The sequence below is a fragment of the Strix uralensis genome, chromosome 25 (assembly GCF_047716275.1).
Source record: "Strix uralensis isolate ZFMK-TIS-50842 chromosome 25, bStrUra1, whole genome shotgun sequence".
In the NCBI taxonomy this organism is placed as follows: Eukaryota; Metazoa; Chordata; class Aves; order Strigiformes; family Strigidae; genus Strix; species Strix uralensis.
In genome coordinates, this window is record NC_133996.1 from 8,408,143 (window position 1) to 8,424,671 (window position 16,529).

Here is a 16,529-nt window from a genome sequence, read left to right on the forward strand (position 1 = left end):
CACTAGAAAACCCCTCTGAAGCCTGCTGTGTTCACAGCATTTAATTTGTACCAAGAATAAAGGAGGGAAACTAGCAAGTGCCAGATGTTCAAGAACACTGGCAAGTTCTCCGCCAAATACAAAGAAAGAATTTGGTGCTTTACTACCAGATTTCGACTGAGTATTTGATCAGTGCAAGAGCTCTGTATAGGCACGTTTCCAAAGTTCTCCCAACACACAAAATGCTGCAGGAATCAAAGGACCTGTGAAAGCAAACGCAACGCTCACACGCCGACTTTTCTTGACATATGCTGGAAGAGAAGAGGTTTAAAGTAGAGATGTAAGCTGATTCTTCCAGAGAATGCAATAACGACATTTACAGCCTTTCTTGGCATAGCCACAAAGTATCAGGGCACGAGACCATGAAAGGGAAGACTGGTGACTTCAGAAAACCCGAGTGTGGTTTGAGTGGCAAGAAGGAACCTTCTTGGCTGTCCTGTGTACATTTATTACTTCTGCGATAAGCGGGAGGAAAGTTACGTTTAGAACGTTTTCCGCTCACGCTGTAGACTGCAAAAAGTTACGTTAAGATCGGTAAACTACCGTAGTCCCCCAAACACGGAGCTGCAGCGCTTCTCCAGCGCTCGCAGGTCCCGAAGGTCGGGTTTTGGCCGTTTATAGTGCGCGGACAGAGCACAAGCGCCACGAAGTTTCGCCAAAGCCGGTAACGGGACAGGCAACAGCCGCCGAGCCCCGCCGGTGCCAACCGCGCGGCCACCGGGAGGGAGTCCCGGGAGCGGCGCGGGGGGACTCGGCGGGGCCCCGGGGGCGAAGCGCCGCAGCGAGCCCCGTTCCCGTCCCCGGGGCTCCGCCGGGCTCCGCGCCGCAGCCCGCAAAGACGACACGAGACCGGTTCCTGGGTAAATGGTTTATGTAAGTAATAAAATATTTACTATAACATAAATAGAAACGTACCCTCGCAGTCTACATTGGTTTTGCAATAAAGATACAAACAAAAACCGAAACCCAAGGGGATGGACCGGACCGAACCCACCAACGGGGAGGGAGAGAGCTCCGCGCGCGGTTAGAAAATAAATAGAAATGGGCCGGGAAGTGACTTGGAAGCGTCCTCCGGGCGGGCCCGGGCCGGGGCGGGCGGAGCGGGGCCGGGGGCGCCGCGGCCCCGGCGGCCCCGCGAGGGAGGGAATAAATTAGAGATCGCAAACCTTTGGCTACTGCTGCTGCGGCCGCGGGCGGCTCCGGCGCGCAGGGCGCCCGTGGCGGGCGAATAAATACAGCGCGGGCGCGGAGCGGGCGCGGCCGGGCCCAGTCTGAGGAATAAATTAAAGCGCGTCTCCCGCCGCCCGCGCCCGCTCCGCCGCCGTCGGGGCCGCGGCGGCGGGGCCGGGCAGTCACTGCACGGCGCCGGGCAGCGCGTGGTGCAGCGGCGACGTGTCCGCCTGTGCGTAAACGTCCTCCATGGGGGGGTGCGGGACCCCGGCCGGCGTCATGCGCTTCTCCTTTTGCCGCCGGTTGCAGAACCAGACCCGCACCACCTCCTTCTCCAGCTGCAGGGAGTCCGCCAGGGAGGTGATCTCGTGCGCCGAGGGCTTGGGGCACTTGAGGAAGTGGTTCTCCAGGGCGCCCTTGACGCCCACCTCGATGGAGGTGCGCTTCTTGCGCTTCCGGCCCTGCGCCGCGATCTTGTCCAGGTTGGTGGGGCTGCCCGTGCTGGAGTCCGTCTCCTCCAGCCACTTGTTGAGCAGCGGCTTCAGCTTGCACATGTTCTTGAAGCTCAGCTGCAGCGCCTCGAACCGGCAGATGGTCGTCTGCGAGAAGACGTTCCCGTAGAGGGTGCCCAGCGCCAGCCCCACGTCGGCCTGGGTGAAGCCCAGCTTGATCCGCCGCTGCTTGAACTGCTTGGCGAACTGCTCCAGGTCGTCGGAGCTGGGCGCGTCCTCGTCCGACGGCTCGGGCGGCCCCAGCGGCGGCGGCGGCGAGGCCGCCAGCTCATGGCCGCCCGCCTCCTCGGCGCCCAGCGGGTCGCGCAGCCCGTGGTGCAGCGCGGGTGCCGGTGGGCCCAGCATCCCGTTGAGGCCCGCGTAGGGCTGCGCGTACAGCAGCGGCTGCCCCGACGGCGGCGACATGGCGGGCAGGTGGTGCGCGGCGCCCTGCGCCCAGCCGCCCGCCGCGCCGCCCGCCGGGGCCGCCGGCGGCGGGTGCACCAGGGCCGGCCGGTGGTGGAAGGCGGCGGCCGGCAGCTCCTCGCGGGGCCCCGGCGGGCCGCCCTTGTGCTCGGCGGGCGGCAGGTGCCCGGCGCCGCCGCCGCCCCCGCCGCCGCCGCTGCCCCAGTCGGTGCCGGCGCTGGGCAGCCACTGGTGGTGCGCCAGCCCGACGGCGTGCCCGGCGGCGGGGGCCAGCCCCTGCAGGTACTCGTGGTGCATCATCTTCTGCACCTCGCGGTACGCCGCGCCCTGGTGCAGCCGGTCGCCGTCGGGATGCAGCAGCGCGGAGCCCCGCGGCAGGTACTGCGCGGCGGCGGCCATGGCCCGTCTGCGCCGGGGCGCGCGGCGCCGCGCTTTAGAGCCGCGCGCCGGGGCGCCGGGCCGCCGCGCGCCGGCCCCGCCCCCGCGCCCCATTGGCCCGCGCGCCCGCGGCCGCCGGCCCGCGCCACCCCGCCATAGGCCAGCGCCGCCCGCCGGGCCCCGCCCCGCGTTCCCCCGCCGCCATTGGCCGGCGCCGGGGCGGCCGCTGGCCAGCGATTGGCCGGCGGGGGCAGCCCGCGTGCGCCCGGCCGCGGCCCGGCCGCCCATTGGCGGAGCGCGGCCCATTCATGCCGAGCGCGCCCGGCCCGGCCCGGCCCGGCCACGTTCGGCCCGGCCCGGCTCGGAGCGGCAGCGCAGGGCTGTGCCCCGCGGCGGGGAGGGGAGCGCAGTGCCCAGCGCGGGGGCAGCCGCTGGTCCCGGAACCCTGCGGTCACCGGAGCCCCTCGGGCGTCAAAAGCCCCGATTTCCCTTTTCCGCAAAACTCGGCCCCTGGGCTCCGGGGACGGGGGGGCTCCGTCCTAAACCCCCCGCGGGGCAGAGCTCTGCGGGCCGGCGGACCCGGGCCTGGGACCGTCCAGGCATCGCGGGACCGTGGGGCCCGGCAGCGGCCCCAGGGGCGTCTGGACGCCGAGGGGAGGGTTGGGGCGGGATAACGGGTAGGAGGGAGGAGTCTGTGGGACCCCAAGGAACGGGGGTGCGTGGCAGTGCCGCGAGAGGGGCAAGCGACGCCCTCCTTAGCCCAGCTCCAGACCTGGCTGGGAGCTCGGGGCCCGAGGTGAATCAGGATGGGCACCAGGAACATTAATCACTTCTGAAAATTAATCTCCGCCGCTGTGCTCCAGAGCCGGTGACCTTTGCCAAGGGCTCGGGTGAACAATGAACCATCGGATCAATACGTGTTCGAGTGTAACATGTCGATGCCGCGCGGGTGTCCTGCTCTCTCCCAGCCGAGGGGAGCTGCCGGGCAGGGCGACTCTCGGCCGTTGAGGACATTAACTGCCGCCTCCTGAGGGGCGTTTCCCGAGACGGTGTGCCAGCCATGGCCCCTCGTCCTATCCCTCCCGCCTTTCCTGTAGCCCCTTTCAGTCTTGGGAGGTTGCTCTAAGGTCTCCCCAGAGCCTTCTCTTCTCCAGCTGAACCCCCCAACTCTCTCAGCCTGTCCTCACAGGGGGGGTGCTCCAGCCCCCCGAGCATCTTCGTAGCCTCCTCTGGCCCCGCTCGAGCAGGTCCGTGTCCTTCTGCTGTTGGTGCCCCCAGAGCTGGACCCAGCACTGCAGGAGGGGGTCTCACCAGAGCAGAGCAGAGAGGGAGAATCCCCCCCTCGCCCTGCTGCCCACACTGCTCTGGGTGCAGCCCAGCACACGGGTGGCTTTCTGGGCTGCCAGCGCATGTTGCTGGCTCACAGGCAGTTTTCCACCCACCAACACCCCCAAGTCCTTCTCCTCGGGGCTGCTCTCATCCCCTCCTCGCCCAGCCTGGGTTTGTGCCTGGGATTGCCCCGACCCATGGGCAGGACCTTGCCCTTGGCCTTGTTGAACTCCATGAGGTTTGCCCGTCCCCCCTCTCCAGCCTGCTCAGGTCCCTTGGGATGGCACATCCCTCCCCTCAGCGTGTCCCCGCACCACACAGCTTGGTGTCGGCGGTGAACTTGGTCTCCTTTTTTTTCCTGAGGAATCCTTTGCAAACACTGCATACGTTTGTAATGAATAGAACCCTTCCAAATGATTCAGTGACATGCTGTAAAATATCATACTTTGTTAAGCATTTTCTGTATATTTTTTCTGACCTAGACTCATATTCATGTCAACTGTCCATGATGCAGTGCCATAATATTCAAATTTTTGGTAGCCAATTGCTTTTGATATTTATATCCAGTTTTAAGGGAATCACAATGAATAAATGTGCCCAGCTCTAACTTTATGCAAAATAAGCTGTGTGTAAATCAGTAAATCATTAATAGAAATGAATCATTTCCAAAGGCTGAGGACAGGATTGCGTTTCAAAGTTTTATCTGTTTATGTATTTCAGAAGCCACCGAAGGAAAAAACACACTGTGCATGACAACTTAGGTCCCTATCACAGATCATTTACACAGGAGTATTGGTTTATGCTCAGTCAAATGATCTTTTCAAACCAAGGCATTGTGCTCTGGGCTTCTTTTGCTTAATAAAAGTTGAATTTAGAGACTGGAAACAGCAAAGAGCAGAGGAAGACAAGAAATTCCCATTTAACACCTTCCTCAGCAACTCCAACTCTAGAAGCAGCCAGGTGGCAAAGTATCTCTTTTGTAAAACAATGGGAAGGACTTAAGAGCAAAGGAGAGTGCTGACCCGAAGCAAAGTAGACAGGAAGGGTTAAGAGCTGGATGTGCACATTTGTGTTCCTGGTGCCCCTGTCTCCACCGAGGTGTGCTACTGAGGAGGTGTGCTGCTTGAAAGACCCTGTCAATACTTCATCAAGTTGAAAGTGTCTTTGCTTTTTAAAAATTATTTTTATTGTATGTATTATTATTTTTACATAGCTTTTCCAGAGCTGTATCATCCAGCAAATCCCTGTCGGTGAGCATCCAGGTTTCCCCGCAAAAGCCAGTTCCTTCGTTACGCCTTACCAGGAACAGTGGCATGCGGTCCATTCCCTCTTTAAGGAATAAACAACTCCATGGGCAGCGTTCGATATGATTCATTCTCTGTGTGACTGTGACAGCACCAAAATCTGCCTAACGCAGCTGGGTCTGAGGCTGGTGGGAGGGCTGAGGTAACGAGGCGAGCTCTGCGCGCAGGAAAGTGGAGCCTGGACCGCTGTGTGTGGCCGGGGGCTCTGGCCACGCAGTGCACGCTGGGCTCCCCGGACCAGGTCCAGGTGATGGGGACGCGCCGGCTTGCCGCTGCTTGGGGACAGTCTGCGACAAGGGGCCGTGTTGTGTCAGGACACCACGGCTGGAAGCCTGTCTCGGAGGAGCTGGAGGAATCCTCCCCATCAGTTTTCCGCTGGATGCACGGGCATGCCAGTTCCCCCACCGCCCCATCCCAGTTTAGGTTCAGCTCCAGCGGGTAATGCCAAAAGCAGGTGCAACACCTGACCCTGCAGAGCCATCTGTGCAGTAGGAGAATCACTGGAGCAGGAGGGGCTTGGAGCAGGGGGACTCCCTCCAGCCTCCGGTTTGATTGAACGGTGCCAGCTTTCTCTTCTGCACTGGTAGAGGCTGGGAGGCTGTTCTGGAGTTACACTGCAGAACGATGTACCTACCAACACCCTGCGGAGGGAGCATGCAACGTCCTCACTCACTGGACGAGCCCCATCTGACCCAGTGAAGTCAAACGTGTTGCAGGGGCTTTAACCGGCCTGGCGTTAGGACTGCTTCCTCTTCTAAGGCAAAACAACAAAGACGTCGCTGCTTCTACCTCCAGGCCAACAAGACTCCCACACGGTAGACAAAAATCAATTTGAAAAAAGAAGATGAGCTGGATTCTGTGAGCTTTGGGTGCAGGAGATATGGCAAGTGCCAAACAACAGAGTTATGGGAGAGGCTCTCACCCTGCAACCGCGTGCCTTGAGCCACCCATTTAGGAAAACCTGGTCATGGTTGCCCCGACAATCTTTGATCAAGAGAGAAAGTCCTCTTTGGTTGCAGCCTCTCTCTGAACAGGATTAGGCCACTTCTTCAGCAGTCACCCAGTTCCAAGCACGCCAGGGGGACTCTTGGGAAGGGCAATTGCCCTGTAAGCGACATTAACACCCGGGGGTCTCTGGGGGGGGTCTCCAGGGGTGCTGCAGCTCCTCTGGTCATGGTGGGACCGTGCCTTGGGTCTGGGTCTCCTGCAGCTCAGCATTGCCTGAAGCCAGCTGCCGTTAGTGCCCGGGCCTCACCTCAGACACCAGTTGAAACAACTCGATCAAATGTTGGATCAGTGGGTTTGCACCATTTCTGCAGCAAGGAAAGATACCGGCATTATTTGTCAGCTGAAAGGAGTCGAGCAGTCAAGTCTTCTCAGAGTAAACTCTGTAAGTGTGAAAGTCCCCTGGGGAGAGGCAGCATTTCCCCACATCTTTAGCATTTCGTCTAAATGTCCTTCATCTAGGACTAGAGCACAGATAATAAATTTTTACAACTTTTTGATGGCTATATCTTTTGGCAAAATATTCTCTTTGCTTTGGTCATCTCAACTTGCAGAATTCTTAGTTTAGTGACTGACAATTATCAAGTTAGTGGCTGGGACAACAATGATTTTAACCATAAAACTAGAGAGGAAGAGAAATAGAGAGTGAATCATGGAGAACACTTAATACAGATGTGTGAGGTGTGCTCACTGTGATTGGCTTTAGTCATATATGGTCCTGTAATTATCTGAGAATTGTCCAGAAATATGTTCTCACAAGGCCAAAATGAATGCAAAAAATGCTGTTGTGATCTTTTATAGAATCAATGAAATTTAGATTAGGCAGTCACTAAATTCCTATTTACACAACAGACCTTAATGGCTCCAAAGGAAGCACTCAAATACAGTCGACAAATAATCCCTATTTATGAAAGCCCCATAATATGCATTTACATAATCCCCACTTTAAAAAGCTGTATCAGCTCTAAAGTTCTTCAGCTCAGAGATATGCCCCAGGGGATTAAAAGTACCAAACAAAACAAAGGGAAGTAAAAGGTACACATGCATACATCCACAGACACACACCGCCGTCTGGCAGACGGGAGGTAGGGGTGAGATGCCAGCTTTCCTCACCACCCCCCAACAGTGTCTGTGCATGTGCACAGGCACGAACACACGCACAACCCCGCAAGTGGCTCCGCGTGCTCTGGAGCACGGGCATGATACCGCAGTGTCCCTGCACACCCTGTCCCTCAGCTTTCCTAGCCTTTTAAAAAAATACAGTATTGGTTAATCGGCTATGCCCACTACCATAACAAAACACAGCCTGTGCTGATGTTCCAGGACTTAGGTAGCAGCCGCTGACTTGGCACAAAGCCAGCAGGTCACGCGTTTTATTCATGCTCAAGACACTGGACATTTGCTAATATTCCCATGTGATGGATGCGGCATTTTGCTGTCGGAGGTGCTGTCCTTGAGATAAGAAGTATGACAGGGTATAGATCCGCACCAAGCATGTTAATGTTGCTGAAGGGTTTGAATTAAAAAAAAAAAGCTGTTCTTTACTGTGGAAAACAAGCTGTCCCTGAAAAGCTGATTCTCCTGAAGAAATGCAAATTTTGGATACCGATTTGTTACCTTCTTTAATTTTATGCTGTTTAGCAACTGCCCCTTGTTTAGGAACAAAATGCTATTACTCTTGTCTGGTGAAGCACCAGTTTCGCAGTTCTGATGGCTGGGCAAAGTATATATTGGATTCAGTCAAAGCAAGAAAGGGAAAACACTGCAGAATTAATTTCCAGCTTCAGAGAAATGCCTTCACTGCCTGTATGTTCTTAACCATGTGTGTGTGTCTTTCATTTCAAACTCTTTCATTAGCATTTATAATACAAACGAGAACATGGAAGCACAGAAATGCTGGTATTTACCTTCAGTCAATGCCAGCATTCGAATGATGCGGAGTTTTGTCTGCAAAAACCTCATCCTCTCCCAGAGCTCCCGGTTGTCGGCGAAGGTGCTGCAGGCACCAAGCGCTGAGCAACAACGGGAGCAACAGCAGATGCGCAGCTGCACCCCAGCCACCACCCCACCCGGCCCAGCCCTCCTTCAGGAGCCAAGGGGGGTTCTTCAGGTTTGCCGGGCGAGGGCAGGGTCCCGTGTCCCCTCAGCGTCTCGTTCAGCAGGGGCCGAGGCAGCCAGCTGCAGTGCCGGGCGTCCCTGCCCGCCTCTCCCCGATGGGGTCTGCCCTCCTCAGCCCTGGGCAACCTTCCTGCGTAATGGCCAGGAAAACTCTTCACCTTAAAGCCTTAAAACTTGCTCCCTGAGTGAGGACGGGGCAGCAGAAGGGCTCAGCACTGGACTGCATCAGGTGCCTGAAGCACTAAGCATTTCTTCCCAAAATAACACAGAAGATAGGTAATTTCACTCTGTGCTTTCAGAGTTCTGTTCCACCTTAATAATGAAGCTTTTGAGTTAAGGCTTCCATTTAATGAGGCTCTTTGCAGTTTACATAAAACAACCACATGAATAAATACTCAGTTTAGAAAAGATAAGACCTGGGGATGAGTTTGGCGGGGGTTCAGCAAGGAATATTATGCATACAGCAGATAAAGGTGTCTACGGCTGTGCCGTCACTTGATCTTGTCAATCTAATATCAACTCGAACATGGAGGAGAAGCAGCCGTTATTTTACTGTCGTGTGGTGAGTAACGGGATCTCAGGAATCGCCACACCTGGAGCTGGTCGAACTCAGGAGCTCTCATGTGCTCGTCCCTCAAAGCCAGCCAGTGGTGATGAGAGCCAGCACAGCAATCTGCAAAGTCCGACTGCTGAGAAGGGGAATTGCACAGAGAATGGCTCATTCTTTCATTTTCCAAACATATTTGGTGCAGGTCATGTGTGTTCCTTCATTCTCTCCACTTCACTTTGATTCACGATGCACAGTTCGAGAGCTGGTCCTTCGATACTGACAGTATCCGCTTTCCAGGTTGGCTACCCAAAATGGGATGTTTTGGAAAACGTACAGATGTAGAAGGACGGGGAGACAGAAATTGCCTTTGTGGCAAGGCTGAGATGCGAGGGTTGGGAGACGAAGGGATGAATCCCTATAATTTTATTGTTACTACAAATTATGCCTTGTTTAAACTCTCCACCTCAGGTTTTGATCTGTTATACTGGTGCTAATCCATATATTTATGCCTTGCTACCCTGGATTCAAGGCAGTATCATTCAGCTCATTGTCAAGACCGCGAGTCCTCCCTACCTTCTGTCTGCACCATCACTCTATCGTATTTGCACTTTTTGTGACTCGTCATCAGCCCTGTTGTGATAACTGAGGCAGAGGACAAGAGTTCAGAAGGAAGGAAAACATCCATTTTTAAGGAAATTCACTTCTTGGGTGATCGCATGCTTCTGGACAGCAGCAATCGGGCATCAGCCCTCAGACCACCCGTCTCTGCGCCTCCCTGCCTCTACCCCAGCACATGGGCCCCCGCCCCCCGTGCTCCTCCGCAGTGGGAGCAGGGGCCTGGCAGGACAGACGGAAGCTCGGCAGTGGGGAGAGGGGACGCTGCTGGTGGCTCTTTGCTGGCCTCGTTCTCTCCAGAGAGAGGGAAGTGGTGAGCAATCGGGGTAGAGGATCACGCCTGGGACAGCGCATCACTAAGTGTGGGCTGTTTTGTAAGGATGATGCCACCAATAAATTTCATTTCTCCAGTCCTCTTTTTGAGCCAAGCTCAATGATGAAAATATCAAACTTGATCAGTTCCAAGACTCACCTTTGACCAACTCACCCAGTACCTTCTCCTTCTGTGTGGCTTCCCAGCAGTCTGTTTCTGTCCTCCCTTTGGCCATTTCCTTACTATTTTAAGTTAACCTTTACTTCCTTCAGTCCTGTAGAGAGCCCTTACGAGATCACTGAGGGGTGTGTGTGGGGGTGTGGGTGTCTGCACCATAGAAACAACACAATACAGCCAGACGTGTAAGGTCCTATCTGGCAGACAATGATTGTGCAAACAAATAGTATTGAACTGAGTGGGAAGAGCAGGTGCTGTAAGCGACAAACCTTTCCAGCCACAACCTGGACCAATTCACACTATTACTGTTGGGATAGGAGGAGCTGAGGATGAGGAGCCTGGGTGCTTTGGCAGGATGTTCAATCTGTGAGTCATCGCTCTACTGGAGCCATACCAGCCCCTTGGCCAGACAAGCTTTGCCTTCATTAACTCTTTCCTGCAGGAGAAGCAGAAGCCAATTAATTACAACTTAGACTTTATTCCATTAAACTCCTCTAAGCTCCAGGGGAAGAGCCTTAAGACTCTACTCTGATCCTGTTGCCACTGACGCCAGTAAAAAGCTCTCCACAGACTTGGATGGGAGGAGGTATTAATTCCACGTCTGCTCTCAGCCTGGAGCATGACCACACTTGGTGCCACTGCCAGGAGGGCTGTCCCTCTGAACGCAGTCCATCTGAACGCAGTCCCTCTGAACGCTGTCCCTCTGAACGCTGTCCCTCTGAACACAGTCCCTCTTCCCCATCAGCACCTGCCTTAGGGAGATCCATTGTCTGCAGAGTGATTTCTGCTGGTCCCAGTGACGACGGACCAAGTGGCCACCCTCCCAGAGGCCATACGTATTAGTTACCATCAAAACCTTGCTCCTGTGTCTTACCTTAATCATTTATTCTGCTGCTCTCTATAAAGAAAAATCCTGAGCCTTTCACTTTCCAAGCTGAACGGACTTTAATTGATTTGATTTTCAAAGACTGATCATCACATCTGAAATGACAGACTTCAGGTCATTCCCTAACACTTACAGTTTTCCTTCTAGAAGAAGAAGCAGGGACTAAGTCTCAGCTCCACAAGGCTGGTTTTAAGTGGGCAAATCTTAGAAAAGAACGATTCCTCAATCTCCTTTTCATAAACTACTTGCATTTCAAAGTCATGGGACTGAAAGCAGGTTGTCTGTGTCATACTGGACTGCACAGTTGACAAGGCAGGAGCGGATCCTGCTTTGTTACAAGAACAAGCTAAATGCCATCACCTGGTGCAACACTGCAGACATGTCTTTGCACGGGGTCCGATGCCATAATGCCTTGTACTCTACAATGCATAACCAGCTGGTTTTTTTATTCACAGGCAGATTTCTTAGGTATTTGTGTGGAACAGGCACAAGGTGATAAAAGAAGCGTATTATTTATAAAGCATATGAAAATGCAACTAGTCTTCTGGATATAGGACAGCATAGTTCAAAGTCAAATTTCTCTTTGTTCCTTGTGTGTTGCAGGGAGCTCACTGGCGAGGGCCCAGCACTTCTCAGACTGGTTACAGGACCGTCTTGTCCGAGCTCTGGTCTGTGCCACAGCCTGTATCGCTCGTGGTGTGTTTGGCTGCACTGTGGGCCAACAGACCCACTGCAGTCAACTGCAGTCAGCGGCCCTCAGGATCTGGGCTTTCTCTCGAGCCATGCTGCAGCACTGTGCCACCTCTTCACTCTTACTACTGAACACTCTTCTTCCCAGTCCCGGTCATTTGGGTCAACATCTTCTAGAACCTCATCAACAAAATTCTTAGCAGCAGCGCAGGAGACCTGCCATACTCTTGCTGTAGCCCGCAGAGGTGGTAATGCAGAGATGGGCACGTCACGGGGACGCTCAGCTGCAGGTCTGCCTGCCGAGGCACACGTCTGTCCTTCCCGGGGAAAGGGCAGTGGGCTGGGGAGCGGGGGAGCCTGCAAGGCAGACAGGGTTTCAGTCATTCAAGTTGGATGTAAAAATAGAGTTCTCAATAAGATATTGATTAAAGAAATCAGAATATGTAACAAAGTACGGAAGTGAAGAAAAATAGGTTAAACAGATATCACATTTCTTTTTCTGTCAATCCATTTCCTGTTGTCTAGTAAATTCTCTTCCGGGGCACCGTGGTTTGGCATTTCAGAATTGTTTAAATCCCCCAGATGAACACTACCTCACAGGGGGGTCGTTTAATATCCAAGGTCAGATTTTCAGTGACTGCAGTGCCTCACCTCAGCTTCAGCTGCTTCTGCACAGCTATAAACTCACAGAAAAAAAATTAAGATGCACCCCCACCCCCCAATTTGTACTTTTGCCATTTGTAGGTGCTAGTAGAAAAGCAGACCAGTTTTGCACCTGAGTTTTTGTGTGCAGATTTCTACATGAACAAAGAGAAACCACGCTTTGCAGACACGTCTCTGTGGAGCAGATTCTTAAAGGATGGAATGGATACCTGTGCAAACTCAAACGGCCTGTGCTTTCCTCCCTTCTTTCATTCAGTCTCACAGCATATCACAACCCATTTGTCTACAACTTACATGTTCAGAAATGCTGTATTTCTTCAGATCAGCTCTTACAAACAGATGCTCTATGCTTCAGAACGATGAATGTGCATCAAGGTTGCCTGTTTTTTCTAGATGCACAGGTCACTTCATACATATGCACAGCAGAGAAAACACAAACTGGACAAAATATAAGGTTAAGATTCACTGAAACTAATCAAGAAAGATACACATAAATTTAAATAACTGAAGGAAACCTTCAGCTGAACATCATTTTCCCTCTGTCCTCATTTAGTCAGTGTGAACATCAGCTATTGTTTTAAACTCTTAATGCGTCAGAAGGACAATTTTTTAGGTGGCAGCATAAAACCAACAGCAACGCGACAACCTTACAGATGGCCAGCTAACTCAAAGTCTTCTGGATCTTTCTAGACTTTCACTTAATTGAAAGTAAAATACATGGATGTGGTGTTCCTCTTCTCTCCCTTCCTCTCTGGGAGAGGGCAACATCCGCCATGAGCCCCCAGCCTGGGGCTGCACAGGCTGGTGGGCTGCGCTCAGCAGGACTCGTACCCGCGCAGGCTCAGCGCAGCCAGGCTGGGTTCTGTCGTGGCTGCAAACGTGCAGGGGCATCGCTGGGCGCCTGCACCACCCTCCTGTCCTACAAAGGCTGAGAGTCTCTGGCTGAGTGTGGTGCTGGGGGGACCCCAGCGATGGGGAGCAGCTGGGCTCTTGCCTGTGGGAGAGGAGCCCGCGAGTGCTCACCGCCAGGATGTGGAGCTGGAGCCTCCTCACACCCACCCCAGTGTCGGTGGGACTGAGTCTGCTGAAACCGACTGGGAGAAGTAGGGGGGAAAGAGAGCCCTGGAGATGATAAAAGGGCAGAATCCTAACGTTGGGGGTGCTGCCCACACTCCCTCAGTTACAGACCCTCCAAGGCAGTGACTGGTGGTTGGCCACAGGGCCGCACATTTTAACTTCTTGCCCGTCAGTGATGGCCCGGGAAGGCTCGGCACTGTCGGCAGCGCATGTGCATGCACACGCAAGAAGCCAATTAAAGCAGCCAGGCCCGGCACTCCCCCCTGCCTCCCCCGTGGGTGCGTGCAGCTCACACAGCTTAATGAGATGGGACAGCCAGAAATACATCGCTAGGCAACGTGGCACTGCTGGCCAGCCTGGCCCCGAAACGGTGCGGGCTGGCAAGCCAGCAAGAGGAGCAGCACGCCCCGGCTGGCATCAGGAACCCGCAGGGGTGGACATGCAAAGCTGTCGGGGAGAAATCAAGAGAGAAGACCCTCATCTGTGGAACATGCTCAACTGAGAGAGATGGGCAGGAGCCTGGAGCTGGGTGCTCCCCCAGCACAGAGGGGTCCTGCCCCAGCCTCGTGCCCCTCCTCGGAGACTGCACGGCTCCACCTGGGAGCTGCTACCTCCAAGCATGCAGGAAAGGTCCTCGTACGCAGTGAAGTTACTGACAACTGTTAGGAGTACCTGGGTTTCAGCTGTAATAAAATGAAAGGAATTCAGCTCCTCTGTCTTCTCGGGGCAGCAGCATGCACGCATCCCATCCTGCGGCTGTTCAGTAAGCCCCCACGCTGGCTCCTGGCGACAGCAACTTGGCCTTCCCGCTGCGAGTGACTCTCCACTTGCTTTTCAGACACCTGCATATCAAAAGGATCACAGGTTCGGGGGCTCTGCCCGTCCCCAAGAACACAGTGAGTGCCCTTCCTGCGAGCCCGCAGAGTGTGCGCTTTCCAGTTGTTCACAGCTGCGCCCGCTGTCAGCTACACGCACACAGACAATTGGCAGGTTTTAGGCATCTGTTATAGTTTTTACCTAGGTGAGGCAAGGCTAAGAAAATGGTAACGCTTACAGCTCTCAACTGCCTCAGACAGAACACAGCTGTTCATTCCTGTGTCAGTACTGGGGGGGTGTGAAGCACTGATGACATTTATAGAATTTTCCTTCCATACCAGGCAGTGAAACGAACTTTTGCTAGAATGTGTTCTTTTCACAAGTGCGTTTTTTTTTTTCCCAGTTCCTATCCTGAGATCTTAAAGCTGTGTATAGAAATAAGGCAGAAGAGCATTAGAAACTGCACCAGTTTGGAAGCTTGTATCCCTCCCTCTGCTTGCACTGCTTCAGAGTTACAACCTCTCTCCCCCATATTAGGTAGTATTTTCATTAGATACCCAACCTCTGGTTCTGATTAAATAACTTGTATAATTAGATTGAGACATCTGCTTATCCCTGGGGGAAGAAATCCTTTTCAGCACTGGACTAAGTCTGATTTGGTTAATTACCTTAGCAGTACTGTATTAATACATAGTTTCTTGATGGCAAGAAGCTGTGGTATTAGTTTTATTCCTCCTGGCTTTCACAATACTACAGTAAAACAGTTTAGGGATTAGGAATGAGGCATTCAGCCCAGTATTTGCCTCCTCTCCTCACTCATCTCAGCACTCTCCCCTCATTTTGCTGATTAAAATATTCCCTGTTTTGCTTGCCTGTTGAATACAGTTTCCAGGTTCTTTGTTTTACACATAACAATAATATATTCCCAGTGACTGCTACAAAGCAAAGCATTCTGGGATACTTCGGAGTAATCAAAGTTCTCAGGTTTCTTTGGAGATGAGGATTCGTATCACCAAACAAATGCACTACTAGTTTTCAGTTCATCCTCCAGAAGCAGAGCGGTCCACATACAGACTGGCAAAGTGGAACGGGCACAGAGAGGAACCCAGACGTGCTCCGGGTTTGCACACACCGTCCTTCTCTGGTGGCTGAACGCTGGAGCTCTGCAAACCGCCGGACAGCCAAGTCCCCCCGCGACTCAGCATTCTGTCCGTCGGACAGGCCTGACCAAACGCGAACAGCCTTACACATGCTGAAAAAGCAGCGACCGAGATTTGCATCCAGGCTTGGAAAAAGCCGTTCCCAGGAGTGGGTGGCAGTGAGCCCAGTGGGCACCGAGCCCCGGGGGAGGTGCTGCAGAGCTGCACCGGCAGGCAGCGGCAGGGCCGCGGGCAGACACCGTCCTCGGGGCTCGCAGCCAGCTTGCCTGCTGGCAGCGGCCCACGGGCGGGTGGCTCTGCCAAGGCCCTCGCCGCTGGCCCTCCCTGCTCGCCCACCAGACCCAGCACCCCAGAGAGTCACTGGCCCCGAGCCAGTTATTTAAACAGGCTGGTCTGGGGGCCCAAAAGCGCTTCTGGCAATGGTGAGCACTGAACCAGGAGCGAAAGGCACTTACGCAATAGAGCATTTTTCTATCAACAGATTGAAATACCTAATAAGATGTAAATCATCTGTTTGATAACCAAGCCGTTACAGAACTAGAGATTCAGGCTTCCCAAGGAAACTTCAGTTCTCAGAACCATGTATTTACTATTTATATGACTTGCCAGCCTATCTAAAGGCTCGTCCTTTTCAGAATGCTACACAGGCAGCCAGAAGGCGCTTTCACAAAGAATTGTTTGGACGCTTCTCAAAGCAAAAATATATTCAGTGCAGAACTTAATTGTAACGCTAAATCTGTGAGTTTTAGAAAAAGGTGATAGGGTGGAAATCATGGGGGAGGAGAGGCACAGAAACATACATCAAATGCCTATAGGAGGTCAGAGCAAAGATACCCTGTGTCCAGCAACAGAGGCATAGGGAAGACTGTCAGAACAGCACAAAGCTCGCAGCAATGCATCTCCAGAATACTGTCCCAGAGTCTGACAGTTTGCAGAGATTTCCCATGACAGAAGTGAGATTTGTTATTCAGTAGCTGTTAGGTGGTTTTTTTTTTCCTTTCATGACTCTGTCCAGTTAATTTTTTTAAATTTATGTAAACCTTCAGCATCCACAATATTCTGCAGCAAAGATTTCTGCAGATTAATGACACACTGTGCAAAGAACTACCTTCTTCTCTTTGAAGAACCAGAGCCAGTGAGCAGATCACCTCTGGGTGACTTCTTCATGCTACTCACGATTTCAGAGACTGTTATTTTGTCCCGCAGTCACCACTTTCCAGGCTGAGGAATCACAGCCTATGGAGCTCTGCCTCCCATGGAAGCTCTTCTATACCCTTGATCAGCCTTACCGCACATTTCTGAATATTTTCCAGGTATATAAA

At 53.3% G+C, this 16,529-nt stretch overlaps 1 protein-coding gene across 1 annotated transcript; it reads right to left on the reverse strand.

The window, feature by feature from the left end:
* Positions 1-901: 901 nt before the first annotated feature.
* POU3F1 (POU class 3 homeobox 1) lies at positions 902-2,525 on the reverse strand. Its single transcript, XM_074894332.1, has one exon. It carries the CDS (start codon positions 2,523-2,525, stop codon positions 1,392-1,394), a length of 1,134 nt encoding a protein of 377 aa, XP_074750433.1. The 3' UTR covers positions 902-1,391.
* Between the last annotated feature and the right edge of the window lie 14,004 nt (positions 2,526-16,529).